Here is a 16,659-nt window from a genome sequence, read left to right as displayed (position 1 = left end):
AGAGTCCCTTGGGAGGCAGTTCTGAGGGGCAGAGGAGTCCAGGAAGGCTGGGCACTCCTCAAGAAGGAAGTCTTAATGGCTCAGGAGCGGTCTGTCCGCACATGCCCAAAGACGAGCCAACATGGAAGACGACCGGCCTGGCTGCACAGAGAGTTGTGGCTAGAGCTTAGAGGGTTTATGATCTTTGGAAAAGAGGGTGGGCCACTCAGAAGGATTATAAGGATGTTATAAGGATGTGTAGGGACAAAATTAGAAAGGCCAAAGCTCATCTGGAGCTCAATCTGGCTACTGCTGTTAAAGACAACAGAAAATGTGTTTATAAATACATTAGCACGAAAAGGAGAACTAAGGAGAATCTCCATCCTTTACTGGATGCAGGGGGAAGCTTAGTTACAATAGATGAGGAAAAGGCTGAGGTGCTTAATGACTTCTTTGCCTCAGTCTTTAGCGGCAAGACCAGTTGTTCTCTAGATATCCAGTACCCTGAGCTGGTGGAAGGGGATGGAGAGCAGAATGTGGCCCTCACAACCCATGAGGGAATGGTTGGTGACCTGCTACAGCACTTAGATGTACACAAGTCGATGGGGCCAGATGGGATCCACCTGAGGGTACTGAGAGAACTGGCGGAAGAGCTGGCCAAGCCGCTTTCCATCATTTATCCGCAGTCCTGGCTATCAGGGGAGGTCCAGTCGACTGGTGGCTAGCAAACGTGATGCCCATCTACAAGAAGCACCGGAAGGTAGACCCGGGAAACTATAAGCCTGTTAGCTTGACCTCAGTGCCAGGGAAGCTCACGGAGCAGATTATCTTGAGGGTCATCATGCAGCACTTGCAGGGCAACCAAGTGATCAGGCCCAGTCAGCATGGGTTTATGAAAGGCAGGTCCTGCTTGACAAACCTGATCTCCTTCTACGAGAAAGTGACGCGTTTGGTGGATGAGGGAAAGGCTGTGGATGTGGTCTACCTTGACTTCAGTAAGGCTTTTGATACTGTTTCCCACAGCATTCTCCTCAAGAAACTGGCTGCTTTTGGCTTGGACTGGCATACACTTTGTTGGGTTAGAAACTGGCTGGGTAGCCAGGCCCAAAGAGTTGTGGTGAATGGAGTTAAATCCCGTTGGAGGCCGGTCACTAGTGGAGTCCTCCAGAGCTCAGTACTGGGGCCAGTTTTCTTTAATATCTTTATTGATGATCTGGATGAGGGGATAGAGTGCACCCTCAGTAAGTTTGCAGATGATACCAAGTTAGTTGCGTGTGTCGATCTGCTCAAGGGTAGGAAGGCTCTGCAGGAGGATCTGGATAGGGTGGACCAATGGGCTGAGGTCAACTGCATGAAGTTCAACAAGGCCAAGTGCCGGGTCCTGCATGTGGGGCGTAACAACCCCAAGCAGCGCTACAGGCTGGGAGAGGAATGGTTGGAAAGCTGCCTGGCAGAGAAGGACCTGGGAGTATTGGTTGATAGTCGGCTGAATATGAGCCAGCAGTGTGCCCAGGTGGACAAGAAGGCCAACAGCATTCTGGCTTGCATAAGAAGCAGTGTGGCCAGCAGAGCTAGGGAAGTGATTGTCCCCCTGTACTCGGCTCTGGTGAGGCCTCACCTCGAGTACTGTGTTCAGTTTTGAGCCCCTTGCTACAAGAAGGACATTGAGGTGCTCGAGCGAGTCCAGAGAAGGGCAACGAAGCTGGTGAGGGGTCTGGAGAACAAGTCTTATGAGGAATGGCTGAGGGAGCTGGGCTTGTTCAGCCTGGAGAAGAGGAGGCTCAGGGGCGACCTTATCGCACTCTACAGGTACCTTAAAGGAGGCGGTAGCGAGGTGGGGGGTGGTCTATTCTCCCACGTGCCTGGTGACTGGACGAGGGGGAATGGGCTCAAGTTGCACCAGGGGAGGTCTAGGTTGGATATTAGGAAGAACTTCTTTACTGAAAGGGTTGTTAGGCATTGGAATGGGCTGCCCAGGGAAGTGGTTGAGTCACCATCCCTGGAGGTCTTTAAAAGACGTTTAGATGTAGAGCTTAGTGATATGGTTTAGTGGAGGACTTGTTAGTGTTAGGTCAGAGGTTGGACTAGGTGATCTTGGAGGTCTCTTCCAACCTAGATGATTCTGTGATTCTGTGATCAGCATCTGTTTAAATATATCTCCAATCCATGTAGGCATTTAATTCATGGAAGCATTTCTTCTTGTATGTCTCTGATATGTTTTTTTTTTTTTTTTTAAGATATTTTCTCTCCCAGGCTTCTGGAACTTGTCCACACTGTTTCCTCATTTTCCACCACTGGATTTACTACTAGTGTGGCTACTGTCCCATTGTGATGTTGCTGCACCATGAGTAACCAGAAGTTCTCACTGCTGAACTGATTTCTGTAGCTATAAGTGGTACCCTGCATGGTGGTTTTCCAGAGTTCATTAATGAGATTAAATTTACAATTTTCTGGTAAACATGAGTAGTTTTTATTGCAAACACACTTTATCTCTGAACCTATCCTTCCCAGTTGTTATTCATACTTGCAATATTATGTAAGACAAAATGGATTTGGACTGCAATGAATGGACTGCAGCATTTGTCTGGTTTTTTTTGTTGTTTTTTTTTTTTTTTTTTCAGTTTGCCTTTAGACATTTCTCTGCTGTGTGCTTTTTAAACACTTGTGGGACAAAGAAACCCTCACATTCTCTCCCTTCCTCCTTTCCTCCCTCTCTCATTCCCTTCTTCCCCCTCTGTCTTAGAAAACATGCCTACATTAACTACAGTTAAGATATGAATGAATCCCCCAAGAGAGAAATGTATCTTTAAGAATGTAGCTAAAATTTGGAGATACAAGTTACAATGTTGGATGCATGGAGCTATGCCTGGTTCATGGTAATTTTCTTCAGTCACCTTACCATGGCCACTCCAGGTAGAAGACACAGAGATATATTTGTTTTAAAAAAAAAAAAAAAGCCAGTGATGCACAACTGATGAACTAACAGAAACTTCTGAACCTATACTTAAAGAACCTCACAGGGGTGTGTTTTTGTCCCTGAAGCCCAGAAATGTGCTTTATGAGCTGATCATCTTTTCTGAAACCAGCATAATACAGACCATAGAAACTTTTCTAATATCTCCATTGAGCGCATAAGTTGTCTGTAAGTCTCCCCAGCTTTTCTTTCGGAGTATGGCACAGTAACTGTGGGATCCAGAGCATCCATAGCATCCTTAAGTAAGTTTAGGACTTAGTCATTTGAATTAGGTACCTGCTTGGGTACTGTGCGTAGGCCTTTAAAAAGAGCCTTACTGATGTGGGGGATATTTATTTCAGCTGGTTCCATTCATTCATCACTATCATGATATGGCCTTAAGGGAAACAGATGACAATACACGTTGAGTACTTTGGGTTGTGATTGTCTCTCCATGTGGAGCAGAGAGCAATGAGGCAGTGCTGGCTGCAGTCAGGCCATATTTCACAGAAATAGCTCCCTTGGGTGATGTGAATCAGACATGGCCTTTTGCATAAGCCTTACCAAAACTGTTTTGGCTTTCTGAGCTCATTTTGATTCCAGGCTGTAAAATTTATAAGATTAGAAAAAGCTCCCTTATTTGTTTCCCACTGTTGAGCCAGTACAGTGATACCTTCAGTGGCCAGAACATCACTATGAGTCTCTTCTGTGCTTCAAGGCTGGCATCTTCGCCATCCAGAGCCATCCCAGTACTGGGTGAGAAAATTAATCTCCCACTGTAGGAGATCAGGTTCAAGACAAGCTAAGGAACCTGAAGGTGCACAAGTCCATGGGACCTGATAAGATGGATCCACAGGTCCCGAGGAAACTGGCAGATACAGTTGCTAAGCCACTGTCCATCATACTTGAGAAGTCGTGGCAGTCCAGTGAAGTTCCCACTGGCTGGAAGAGAGGAAACATAACCACCATTTTCAAAAAGGGAAAAAAGGAAGACTGGGGGAACTACAGGCCAGTCAGTCTCACCTCTGTGCCTGGCAAGATCGTGGAGCAGATCCTCCTGGAAACTCTACTAAGGCACATGGAAGATAAGGAGGTGATTGGTGACAGCCAACATGTCTTCAGTGAGGGCAAATCATGCCTGGCAAATCTGGTGGCCTTCTACAATGGGGTTACAGTATTGGTGGATAGGGGACGAGCAACTAGTGTCATCTACCTGGTCTGGTGCAAAGCATTTGACACTGTCCCCCATTATATCTTTGTCTCTAAATTGGAGAGACATGGATTTGACAGATGGACCACTTGGTGGGTAAGGAATTGGCTAGATGGTCGCACTCAAAGAATTGTGGTCAACAGCTTCATATCCAGGTGGAGATCAGTAATGAGTGGTATTCCTCAGGGATTAGTATTGGGATTGGTGCTGTTCAACATCTTTGTTGGTGACATGGGCAGTGGGACTGAGTGCACAATCAGCAAGTTTGATGATGACACGAAGCTGTGTGGGACAGCAGACAGGCTGGAGGGAAGGGATGCCATCCAGAAGGACCCAGGCAGACCTGAGAGGTGAGTCTTTGTGAACCTCATGGAGTTCAACAAGTCCAAGTGCAAGGTCCTGCATCTGGGCTGGAGCAATCCCCAGCACAAATAAAGGCTGGGAGAAGAATGGATTGAGAGCAGCTCTGAGGAGAAGGACCTGGGGGCGCTGGTTGACATGAAGCTCGACGTGGTCAGCCATGTGCACTTGTAGCTCAGAAAGCCATCCGTATCCTGGGTTGCATCAAAAGCAGCGTGGCCATCAGGGCAAGGGAGGTGATTGTTCCCCTCTGCTCTGATCTCATGAGACCCTGCCAGGAGTGCTGCGTTCAGCTCTGGGGCCTCTACCCAGCACAGGAAGGCCATGGATGTATTAGAACAAGCCCAGAGGAGGTCCACAAGGATGATCAAACGGCTGGAGCACCTCTCCTATGAAGACAGGCTGAGAGATCTGGGATTGTTCAGCCTGGAGAAGAGAAGGCTCCAGGGAGATGTTACATGGCCTTCCAATACCTAAAGGGGCCTACAGGAAAGCTGGAGAGGCACTCTTTGTCAGGGAGTATAGTGACAGGACTAGGGGTAACGCCTTTAAATTAAAAGAGGGTAGAGTTAGGTTAGATATAAGGAAGAAATTCTTTACTCTGAGGGTGGTGAGTGGAAATCCATTTATGGAGTGGAATTTCCATCTATGGAAATTGTACATAGGCAGTAGGAAAAATTGATTCCCCCCTATTCAACAGTTTTAGGACTATGCCTGCTCCAGGTTTGGAATCACCCAGATATTGAGAATTTTGGATGAGCAAAATTAAGGTCTCCGAGGATGGTTACAGGGGTGTCACATATGACAGAATGAAAAATCTGGGTTTGTTTAGTTTAGAAAAAGAGAAATGTAAGGGGGAATCTTATAGGTATATTCAGCTCCTTGTCGATAGTCATGAACAAGATGGAGACAGAGTCTTTCTAGAAATGTTTAGCAAAGAGATGGGAGGCAGCAAAAACAAGCAGTAGCAGGGAAAATTCTGATTAGCTAAAGAAAACACTGTTAGCCGTGAGGTGCTTTCACAGTGATGGCTAGCTAAACTTTACCACACCGGTCTCTCGCCCTCCCCCTACTCAAAGGAAAGTGAGGAGAAAATGTGACAAAAAAGGGTTGAGATCAGGACAGTTTAAAAAGGAATAACGAAAGGAAAAAAAAAAAAGAAAAAAAAAAGCAGTAACAAGAATAAACGAAGCAGGTGATGCACAATGCAACTGGTCACCACAAGCCAACTGATGCCCACCTTGTTGCTCAGCAACAGTGGCCTCTCCCGCCAACCCCCCCAGTGTTATTGTCCCACATGGCACCACATGCTATGGGACATCCCTTTGGCCAGTTGGGGTCAGCTGTCCTGGCTGTGTCCCCTCCCAGCTCCCTGTGCACCCCCAGATTCCTCGGATTCACCAGGAGGAAGTCACGCTTGATAGGCCTCTTAAAATTATGTGGTGAAAGGACTGGCTTGGAAGACAAGAAGAGGGCATTGGATATAGACAGGGGGACTAATGGCTGAAGTGCAACCCTGCAGAAGGAGATTTGAGTACTGAGCTGCACAAATGCTCTGCTGCTACCACACTGCTATTAATATTCAGCAAGTGTGTAATTCAGAGCTTAACCCAGCCTCACAGAAGGAAGTGCAGTCCCAAATGTGTCCTCCTTACAACTAACAGCCTAAACACAAGTGCAACGTCGGGGGAAATTCAGAGAAGATGGGACCGCTGTTGTGAAGGACAAGGCAAACTAGAATAAACACAGCATACGGGAAGAAAAAAGAAGGAAAAGGTTGTTCATCCCTTGAGACATAAAGATAAGACTTCAACGGGAAGAGAAAGTAAAACAGCACAGGTGTGTTATTTATTATATACCCTACATCTTCCCTCGGAACAGTCATAGTGAGGTCCCGACTCTCCTCCCACACCATTTTCCCTCTAACCCTTGCTGATAGGATCAGCAGATTAAGAAGATGAACAAATCTTGCCACCTTTGGTCGCTGTCTCCCAAGTAAGAAACCTGCACACAGGCAGAGACAGGCAAGTGTTTCTCTCAGGAAAAAAAAAAATAAAAAAAAAATAAAAAAAAATGATAAGAAGAAAGGGAAAAAGAAGACAAAAAAAAAAAAAAGCCACACTCAGAGCTAGTGACCATGCCTCGTCTGCTGGTACCTGCCTTCCACCGCACCATGCTCTTTTCGATGATGGCTCATTGTTACTTTTTTTGGAGGGAGCTCCAGCCCTTCCGATTGTCCTTGCTGGTCCTGTGTTGGGGATTGAGCTGATGGAACCTTTGCTCTTTGCTGGGGTACCCGTCTCCTCTTTCCTTCTGCCTACAAGACTTTCTTGAGGAGGCTGGCTTTAGCATACTCACTGCTTCTGCAGCTGTGCTCATGGGGTAGAGGGATGTAGGGCTTGCTGAGCAGAGCGCTGGGAAGTTGAGAGCCCTGCCTAGTGAAGCCTTCTAGGACTGTGAGCGTGTGGGGGAGGATGCATGTTCCAGGTGCTTCCCGTTGGAAGGCCTTGCAGCAGCTCCCGTGCCACGTGCTGTTGAGGTCTTCCTTTGTAGATCGTCGTGTGCTGAATGAAGTTCATCACAGTGCGACTGGGGTATACGAGGGGCTCGGTGTTGTCTCGCGAAGCAAAGTGGTGGCTTCTCCTTGTGGCCTCTGACAGAGTTACCTTGCGCTCTGCAGCCGTGTTCTGAGTGCACGAAGCTCCTTCGGCCTTGCTGCACTTCCCTTGCCTGCTTCCCAAAGTTTCTCTCTGCCAAGCGGAGGGCGGCTGAGGTGAGAGACGGAGGCAGAGGCGTCAGCACCGCCGCCTCAGGGGCCTCACTCTGGTCCCCCGCCCATGCTGAGGCGAGATGTGCGTGGCCTATGAGGTGTCGGCCCCTTTGTGACACGGTGGGTGACATCATGGGGCTCAGCTATAAAACCCCGTCCCCGCCGTGCCCGGCCACACTTCCCAGCAAGGCCTGGGAGGTGTTGGAGTTGCTCTCGCCAGCGCTGCTCTGCTCCACAGGAGCTGCTCTGCCAGCAGCAGAAGGCGAGGGGAGCCTGTGGGAGAGAACGCTGGTTGGGAAGTGTTGAGGAGGAGAAGGAGGAGGAGCCAAGGGAGTTTTGTAGCAGGAAGAGCACCTCTTTCCCAGCTGCTGTAAGGCAGGGGCAAAGATGAAGCACTACCTGCTCTTCAGCCCCTTGAAGCCTGAGGAACTTTCATTAATTAAGGAGCTCACCAGCAAAGGTAAGGCCCTGGGGGGCCCTTGTGGGAGCACTGTTGTCGCAAAGATGGACATGAGCTGTGGAAAGCTTGGGGCTGCCACTGCCGGGGGAAGGTCTTCTGAAGGGTCCTGGCGTCTGCAAGGAGAGCCCTGAGTGCATCAAATGTGCTTCCCAAGGTGCATCTGATGCCTCCCCTTCCTCCCCAGGCCTGTCCTGGGCACAGTGCGGGCTTGCAAGCTGGGCAAGGTCCAGGAGCTGTGCAGCAGCTTGCCCCAGCAGTGCGAGTGCTGGCTGAGGGCAAGGCAGAGCTTGATCACACACCACTGTCACCTCTGTGGCTATGGGGGTTCAGACTTCATGGGCATTGCCAACTCACCGCATCTTGGGATCTGTCTTTTGCTTTCCAGAAATCTGCCAAGTGTGGGATAGTACATCCAAATACATCAGAAGGCAGCTGTTGCGGAAGCAGGTGAGCCTTACATCCTGCCCCTGGCCCATCTTGCCCCTTTGGACCTGGGCCACGCAGCACCATCTTCAGGGCCCGCAAGTCACGCAGCACCCTTGCAGCTCTGTCCAGCACTGCCATTGATCCCTCTTCTTGCTTGCGTTTTCAGGTGGTGAATATCGGAATCGGAACCTTTGCCGTTGTGCCAGCAGACACCACTAGTGCCGATGGCAAGGCTATGGTTGTTCAGAAACCCGTGTTCAAGCCCTGCAGGTTTATGAAGACATTTTACAAGCTCAAGTGTGCCGAGAACGAAATTTCTAGTAAGAAGCTTTTTGCTTTGCTTTCCCTGTGCAGCCCTTGCCTTTTGCTCCATGCAGTCGTCCCTGTGCCATGGCAGAGCAAAGTGTCTTGCAACATGGACAGGCCGAGTGTGGGTGCACATACAGCATCCCAGAACCTGCCCCTCCCCTGGGAGTCAGCCCCCTCTTTGCGGCTCGTCCCACCCTCTAGCTGGATGCTCGTAGCAGGTGGCAAAGCTTCCCTTGGCCTTCTGTTCCCCATCTGCTCTGCTCTGGAGATGTGGCCAAAGCTGGCAAGGGCCTTCCCCGTGGCACAGCATTGCACGAGGGCTGGGCGCTGCCCACACTTAGTGTGTGAATTTGCTGAAATGCGTGGGGACTGACGTTGTTGCTTCATGGTTGTTTTCTAGTCGAGACACCATTTGCTCCGCTGGACTTTGAGCAGATTGCCTCAGACATCCACTTCCGACCACAAATAGTAGAGCAGTGCATCCATGAGACCCTGCTTCTCTTCGCTGGTGCCCTCCTGGACAAAAAGGATGTAGAATTCTTCTTCAAGGGTATCGGGATTCTTACTGTGCGAAGAAAAGTGGTCACCATGAACTTCTACACTGAGTTCCTGCTGGAGGTGGATGACACAGACAACATGTATGAAGCTCTTCTCACGGTGAGTGGTTCGGTTCTCCGGGGCTGCTGGCAGCTCTGGCAATGCTGTCAAAGCTCTCTCAAACTGCTTTCTCCTTGCCTGCCTCGCCATCGGGTGAGACAGGCTCGAGGAGCTATACAAACTCTTGGTAGCATCTGGGCCTGTTTGTGTGAGGGGCTAATGACACCAAAGGAGAAAGTGGGGCGAGGATTTTGGAGAGGCAGCCATGTCCCTGAGCAGTGGGAACGTTTGCTACCTTTGGGAGGAAGGAGCACATATCCTGGGCTTCTGCTGACGTGTGTCTGTCCCATTGCAGGACTCCAAGATGACGGATATGATTGCATCTGACGGCAAAAATAAATATACTCGTATCAGTGGAAATAGTTTCATCACACTACCAACGTGAGTGCCATCTCTTCTGCAACATCTGGCTGGCCAGGGGAGCTGGTGCCCAGCTCGTGCTTTGGGTGCAGCCCCTTCATGGTGCTTCTCTCCTGCCAAAGTGAGGCAGGACCAGCTCGTTGCTGGGAGGGCTTCCAGGCTGACCCCCTGCTCAGTCCTTCTGGGCAGTGCAGATGAAGCGGCCAGTCTGCAGTTGAGGGTCCCTGAGAGTGGTGGGAGGGTGTGAGGGGACAGCGAGGAGGACTTGTGTTGGGTCTGGCAGGAAGGCGAGGGAAGCGCGGGAAGAAGCTTCTGGAGGCTGTGGGGCCCCTCAGCTCGCACAGGCCATTGTGTCCTCCAAAGGCTCGGCAGTAGCTCCCAAAGAACCCTGCCAGCAGCTTCTTAGTGTGGGACACCAAGGGAACACAGTGCCTCTTTTGACAAGTGGTGTCTATCTGTTTCCAGGCTTATACTTCAGGACCCGCACTGCAATCCGATTTCCATCAAGCCCAAAAGAGATCCGCAGCCTTGGGGCAAGGGTGGCCGAAGAGGTAATGTCCCAGTGGGCTTCTGGCAGGGGGTTGCATGTTCTCCTCTCGTCCTCGCAGCGCAGGAGAGCCAATGTTGATGTGTGGGGCATGGGAGAGAAGGCAGCTGTGTGGGACAAAATGCCCCAGGAATGGTGGCTCCTAGGGTCGGCAATGAGTGTGGGTGGGCACGGCTGAGCAGCTCTGCTGCTGCCGCTGCCCTGCACAGACACAGAGGTGACATCGTGGTGTTTTCTTGCAGTGAGTGTGCTGGACCCGGTGGTGCTGGCTCGGAGGAGGGTTTCTCTAGCCAAGATGGCAGAGAAGAAAACCAAGGAGGATGAAAACAAGCAAGGTGACCAAGCCAGGTGAGCCAGCTGGAGGAGTGTTGTGGTGGAGCTGGGGGACATAAAGGCAAGAGCCTTTTGTGCCAGTGAGAAGTTTCCCTCGGCTGCAGTGCATGTGCTCATGCCAAAGCACTGGAAACATCAAAGGGACAGCTGTTGTCCTGGTGGAGACATGGTCTTCCTCCTGCACAAGCACCTTGTGCTGCTGGAGCTAAGGTGTGAGCTGCGAGCCCAGCTCTTAGAAACGGCCTCCAAGAGTACTCCCATAAGCTCAGCCTGCTGTGTCTTTTTAGATTCCTGCCACCAATTCAAGAGAAGTCTGAGAAAGAGGTGAAAAAGCCAAAACCTCCGGCTCATCCACGGCCATCCACGGCTTTTCCTCTGGACCCTCCGACAATGGTACGCCATAGGTATTTCCAGCCCTGATTTGCTTTGGGGGCTCCAGAGCAAGGCAAAAGAGGCAACTGTAGCTGTCCACAGTCCGTGTGCTCCTGCATGTTCTCAGCCCCAGGAGACTAACGCTGCACGCGATTGTGTTTCCCTTGCCTGCAGGGAGTGCACACTGTGCGCACTCAGATAGAGGAAAGGCGCCAACGAATAGTGACGGCCCACAAGCACAAAGCGCTTGAGGCTGAACTGTGGGGCCAATACCATGCATGCATACGGAGTAGGAGCACGAGCATGGCATGTTTTCAGAGCCCCCAGGAAAGAAATGCCCCCAGCGGGCATTTCCCCCAGTCCTTGGGAGGGAGAGGAGCAGTGCAGGTCTCTGGTACTGCAGTTTTGTCTTCACCACCTGGCCAGGCAGGTGCCTGCTGTCTGCCCGCTCCCCTGCGCGTTGCCGTGCGGGAGGAGCTGTTGCAAGGAGCAAAAGGAACAAGCCAGCAGTGAGCTGGGCATGGGCACGGGTCTGCCGAGGGACCGTACCTCTCTGCGAGGGATCAGTGCCCACAGTACCTGCACCCTGAAGACTAAAGTGAGCCTCTGTGAGGCACCTGCCTTCACAGAAGCACATACACATGCAGAAAAGTGTGCAGTGTACTGGGAGGGGCAGCCTCAGCTCCTTGTAGCGTATCTTTGAGACTCTGTTCTGGTTTTGCAGAGACCCATCTGCCAAATGCTGAAGGGATTCCGAAGTCCTTCCCACCTCGTGAGAATGGAGTATGACCAGATGCTGAAACAGAGGATAAAGGAGAATGTCAAAGGCCAAAGCCCTGAAAGCAAGAAGGCACCAGACGGGTGGCATGAAAAGCCACAGCCCCTGAGGAGAGCAAAGACAGAGTAAGGGTGTGCCAGCCCCACTAAGGTCTGGGAAGACCCCTGGAGGCCCTAAGTCCCAGAGCCATTGTCTTCCTTTCCCTGGTCTCAGAGTCCTCCCCTTCCTCGTGACACCGGATGGAGCTGGGTGCGATGCCACACCCAGGGGCCTCTCTGCACCCCCAGGCTGAGGCATGACACAGGTCCCGAGGGGAAGGCTGTGGGTGCAAAGGGCCAAGGGGACGGTCTCTCATGCTGTGCATCTGCGTGGGATGTAGCAACACATCCCAGAGCTAAGGGCCTGAGTGAGGCCTTGAGACATTTCTGTCCCTTCTTCCCCACACAAGTGGGGGAAGTGAGATGGTTTTGTGCCAGTGAGATGTTTCCCTCGGCTGCAGTGCATGTGGCCATGTCAAAAGGCACTGGAAACATCAAAGGGACAGCTGTTGTCCAGGTGGAGACGTGGTCTTCCTCCTGCACAAGCACCTTGTGCTGCTGGAGCTAAGGTGTGAGCTGCGAGCCCAGCTCTTAGAAACGGTCTCCAAGTGTACTCCCAGAAGCTAAGCTTGCTGTGTCTTTCTAGATTATTGCCACCACTTCATGAGAGGTCTGACGAGGAGCTGAAGAAGCCAACACCTCCAGCTCATCCACAGCCTAAGCCCCCTGAGCACAGGGCTTTTGCTCAGGACTCTTCAAGACCGGTACGCCATAGTTATTTGCCAGCCCCGTTTCCCCTTGGAGACTCCAGAGCAGGGCAGAAGCAGCAGCTGTTGCTGCCCACCGTCCCTGTGCTCCTGCCTGTGCCCAGCCAGAAGAGACTAACGCTGCACTCGGTTGTGTTTCCCTTGCCTGCAGAGGGGGCGCTCTGTACGCGCTCAGATAGAGGAAAGGCGCCAACGAATACTGATGGCCCACAAGCTCAGACAGCTTGAGGCTGAAACGTGGAACCAATACGACTCAACACTACGGAGGGTGATGATGGAGCACAGGCAGGTATGGCATGCGTTCAGAGCCCCCAGGAAAGAAATGCCCCCAGCAGGCATTTCCCATACTCCTTGGGAGGGAGGGGAGCAGCGCAGGTCTCTGGTACGGCAGTTTTGTCTTCACCACCTGGCCAGGCAGGTGCCTGCTGTCTGCCCGCTCCCCTGCGCGTTGCTGTGCGGGAGGAGCTGTTGCAAGGAGCAAAGGGCCAAGCCAGCAGCGAGCTGGGCATGGGCATGGGTCTGCCGAGGGAATGTACCTCCCTGTGAGGGATCAGTGCCAGCTGTTCCTGGGCTCTGAAGACAAAAGTGAGACTGTGCAAGGTACCTGTCTCAGCAGAGGCACACACGCAGGCAGAAAGGGCAGGCCCTGCCCTGGGCTCAGGGAGCAAAGGCTGCAGCCTTGAAAACTCTAGCTGTTGGAAAAAGACCCCACTGGAGAGGGTAGCCCACTGCTTGTAAGCACCATTTGCTGCAGGAGTGCACTGGGAGGGGCAGCCTCAGCTCCTTGCAGCAGTTCTTTAGGAGACTCTCTTCTCATTTTGCAGAAGAACTTCCACCACATGCTGGAGGGTGAACAATGTCCTTCCTACCTTCTGGGAAAAGAGTATGACCAGAAGATGAAGGAGAGGATGACACATGTCAAAGGCCAACACCCTGTGAGCCAGATGGCAGCAGAGGGGTGGCAGGATGAACCGCAGCTCCCCAGGATAGCACAGACAGAGTAAGTGTGTGCCAGCCCTGCTAAGGCCTGGAGGCCCGGAGCTGCAGAGGGGTTATCAGGGGTTCCCTGGGCTCAGCGTCCTTTCCTTCCTCATGACATGGGAAGGAGCTGGGTGCAATGCCATGCCCAGGGACCTCTCTGCACCAGGCTGAGGCATGACATAGGTCCCGTGGTGAAGGCTGTGTGTGCGAAGGGCCAAGGGGCAGTGTCTTATGGTGGGCGTCTGCGTGGGATGTAGCAACACATCCCACAGCTAGAAGCCTGAGTGAGGCCTTGGGACATTTCTGTCCCTTCTTCCCCAGCCAAGCTGATGGCCTTTCTTTTGGATCCTGCAGGAAAGGGGAGAAGACAAGGCTCTTGGACCACCGTGGGAAGGCCCAGGGCGTGCCGTCCACGCCAGGAAACCACAAGCGGCCCTGCAGCTTCCAGCTGCAGAGGCCGTAGCCATCAACTCCAACAGCGAAAGCCGAGGCAGGCACCAGCACCAGTACCAGGGACACTCGAGCAGAAGCTCCCACCTCTGCTCATGGCGCTGCCCCCTTTGCAGTGTGAGAGCTGTTAGCAAGGGGTGTGAAGGGCGCCTTCCAAAGGATGAACTGCCAAATAAAGAGTGCTGGTGCCTGCTGCCAGCTGGACTGACCACGCTGCTCCGTGCATGGCCTTTTTTTACACAAAAGAGGAGAGGAGAAGCCCTGCAACTCCCAGTACTGCTCCCATGGTCCCTCCCACCTCTCCCGGTGGAGGGCAGCTCGTGCAGGGGGACTTTGGGCCCTGCGGCACAGGGCTTCTCCCAGTGCTGATGAGGACCGTCTGCCACCAGGGACTTGCTGCTTTGCAGCAATGGCCGGGAATGACAAGCAGGATTCTGCTATAATTTGTGGGCCCACAGACCCATTCTCCTGCTTTGGGGAGATTCTTGGATTCTCTTGCGGGATTCCTTTGGGGTTTTCTCCACACTCCCTGTCATCACTTAAGACCTTCAATAGAAGTAGGCTGCTTTTCCAGGTTGAATGTCCAAAAAAAAGAAAAGGTTGTTTTCTAGCTGAGACACTACTTGCTCCACTGGACTTTGAGCAGATTGCCTCAGACATCCACTTCTGATGACAAAGAGTAGAGCAGTGCATCCACGAGAACATGCTTCTCTTCGCTGGTGCCCTGCTGGAGAAAAGGATGTGGAATTCTTCTTCAAGGGTATCGGCATTCTTACTGTGCAAAGAAAAGTGGTCACCGTGAACTTCTTTACTGACTGCGTGCTGGAGGTGGATGGCACAGGCAACATGCTTGAAGCTCTTCTCACAGTGAATGGTTCATGTGTCAAAGAACACTTCCTCTGCTCCTGATCCCTTCAACACCTTTCCAGGGCACAGAAAGTCCCTTTTGATGTTCTGGAGTCTCCTCATTGCAGCCTCATTTAAGCACACACAAAACAGGAGGAATGGCTGCCAGTCCTCTTGCTTCAACAGGCCTGGTAGCCTCTTCATGGTATCACAAATGCAGGCCCATGGCAGACAGCAAACTTCTCTGGCAAGATTGTCTGGACAGCAAATGGGTGCTTCAGTGCCTCTCAGACAGCAATCTCCAATTGCTAACAGCCTTCGTGCTTTTTCGGTGGCACCGGTTCTAATATAGACGGTTGGTTGGTCCAACCTGGAAGAGTTATACTAGCCACCACCGCTGCTGGGTTTGTGTGAGCCTCGTCGGCTGCTCTTCTGAGGGCTGCGGGTGCTGGCGACTCCCTCCGCTCCCTGGGGATGCCTCGATGCAGGAACCCCCCTGCGCGTCGCGATCCCCCCCTCGGCTGCGCTGAGCTGCGGGATGTGCCTGCCTCGGGGCCGCTCCTCTCAGCCAGTGACCGTCGGTGTGGGCGGTACTCACGCGCTGCTGGCCCCTCCCTGCTCGCAGTGGGCAGCGACGCGTCCCCGCCCTCCCGGAGGCCGTTTCGAGGCAGAGGCCGTGCGCGCAGTCACCGCGGTCACCGCTGCCCTGGCGACGCCCGCTCCCCTCAGCCTCTCTCCTGAGAGCTGGCGGCTGCGGCCTGGTTGCGCTGCTGTGGCGGGCCGCCCGGGCCACCCGGGCCACCCCTGGCGAAGCAGGGGCCCGAGATCCCCCTGTAACTCCTGGTCGGGCGCTGGGCCTGCGGCTGGGCCTGCGGCTGCGGCTGCGGCTGCGGCTGCTCTGCTGCGACGCAACTGACCTCAACTACTGAGATGAGGCCCTGAGCAACCTGATCTGGTGGGGGGCGTCGCTGCCTGTGGCAGGGGGCTGGAACTAGGTGACCTTTGAGGGCCCTTCCACCCAAGCCATTCTATGATTCCTTTTGCTTGCCTAAACTAGAGGTCTTTAAAATACCTGTACTTGCTATCAATCCCATCGGAATAAATCTCACTGCCTCTGCCTACTTCTTTTAGTAAACATGATCGGATACTACTCCTGTTCATTAAGGCACACATACACCCTTCTAAAATCAGCCCCACTTCTTGACGCGCTTTTTCTTAGCTACAAATTCTGTACTGTGACTCCGTTGCAGACAAACTATACCTATATACCTATATATATATACACATACATACTATATGCATTTGTATGTATGCAGTGTGTGCATACACATCTATGGAAATTGTATATAGGCAGTAGGAAAAACTGATTCCCCCCTATTCAACAGTTTTAGGACTATGCCTGCTCCAGGTTTGGAATCACCCAGATATTGAGAATTTGGGATGAGCAAAATTAAGGTCTCCGAGGATGGTTACAGGGGTGTCACATATGACAGAATGAAAAATCTGGGTTTGTTTAGTTTAGAAAAAGAGAAATGTAAGGGGGAATCTTATAGGTATATTCAGCTCCTTGTCGATAGTCATGAACAAGATGGAGACAGAGTCTTTCTAGAAATGTTTAGCAAAGAGATGGGAGGCAGCAAAAACAAGCAGTAGCAGGGAAAATTCTGATTAGCTAAAGAAAACACCGTTAGCCGTGAGGTGCTTTCACAGTGATGGCTAGCTAAACTTTACCACACCGGTCTCTCGCCCTCCCCCTACTCAAAGGAAAGTGAGGAGAAAATGTGACGAAAAAGGGTTGAGATCAGGACAGTTTAAAAAGGAATAAAGAAAGGAAAAAAAAAAAGCAAAAAAAAAAAAGCAGTAACAAGAATAAACAAAGCAGGTGATGCACAATGCAACTGGTCACCACAAGCCAACTGATGCCCACCTTGTTGCTCAGCAACAGTGGCCTCTCCCGCCAACCCCCCCAGTGTTATTGTCCCACATGGCACCACATGCTATGGGACATCCCTTTGGCCAGTTGGGGTCAGCTGTCCTGGCTGTGTCCCCTCCCAGCTCCCTGT

The 16,659-nt window shown here is 52.0% G+C and overlaps 1 protein-coding gene across 3 annotated transcripts; it reads left to right on the top strand.

Annotated features, from left to right (window-relative positions):
- Positions 1-2,807: 2,807 nt before the first annotated feature.
- Positions 2,808-14,469, top strand: LOC136788947 (uncharacterized). 3 transcript variants are annotated; one of them, XM_066988052.1, is made up of 13 exons: positions 2,810-7,732; positions 8,118-8,179; positions 8,325-8,478; positions 8,868-9,124; positions 9,420-9,505; positions 9,950-10,035; positions 10,274-10,379; positions 10,652-10,757; positions 11,461-11,639; positions 12,199-12,316; positions 12,471-12,608; positions 13,144-13,319; positions 13,655-14,465. In XM_066988052.1, exons 1-13 carry the CDS (start codon positions 7,660-7,662, stop codon positions 13,761-13,763), a joined length of 1,650 nt encoding a protein of 549 aa, XP_066844153.1. In that variant the 5' UTR covers positions 2,810-7,659; the 3' UTR covers positions 13,764-14,465. The 3 variants fall into 3 exon arrangements, with proteins under 3 accessions (XP_066844154.1, XP_066844153.1, XP_066844155.1); XM_066988053.1 differs by lacking the exon at positions 8,118-8,179 and having other exon boundaries at positions 2,808-7,732; positions 13,655-14,469; XM_066988054.1 differs by lacking the exons at positions 8,118-8,179; positions 8,325-8,478 and having other exon boundaries at positions 13,655-14,467.
- Positions 14,470-16,659: the final 2,190 nt, after the last annotated feature.

The sequence above is a fragment of the Anser cygnoides genome, chromosome Z, assembly GCF_040182565.1.
Source record: "Anser cygnoides isolate HZ-2024a breed goose chromosome Z, Taihu_goose_T2T_genome, whole genome shotgun sequence".
NCBI classification, from domain to species: Eukaryota; Metazoa; Chordata; class Aves; order Anseriformes; family Anatidae; genus Anser; species Anser cygnoides.
Note: the sequence above shows the minus strand (reverse complement) of the source record. Positions and strands in the feature narration are given on the sequence as shown.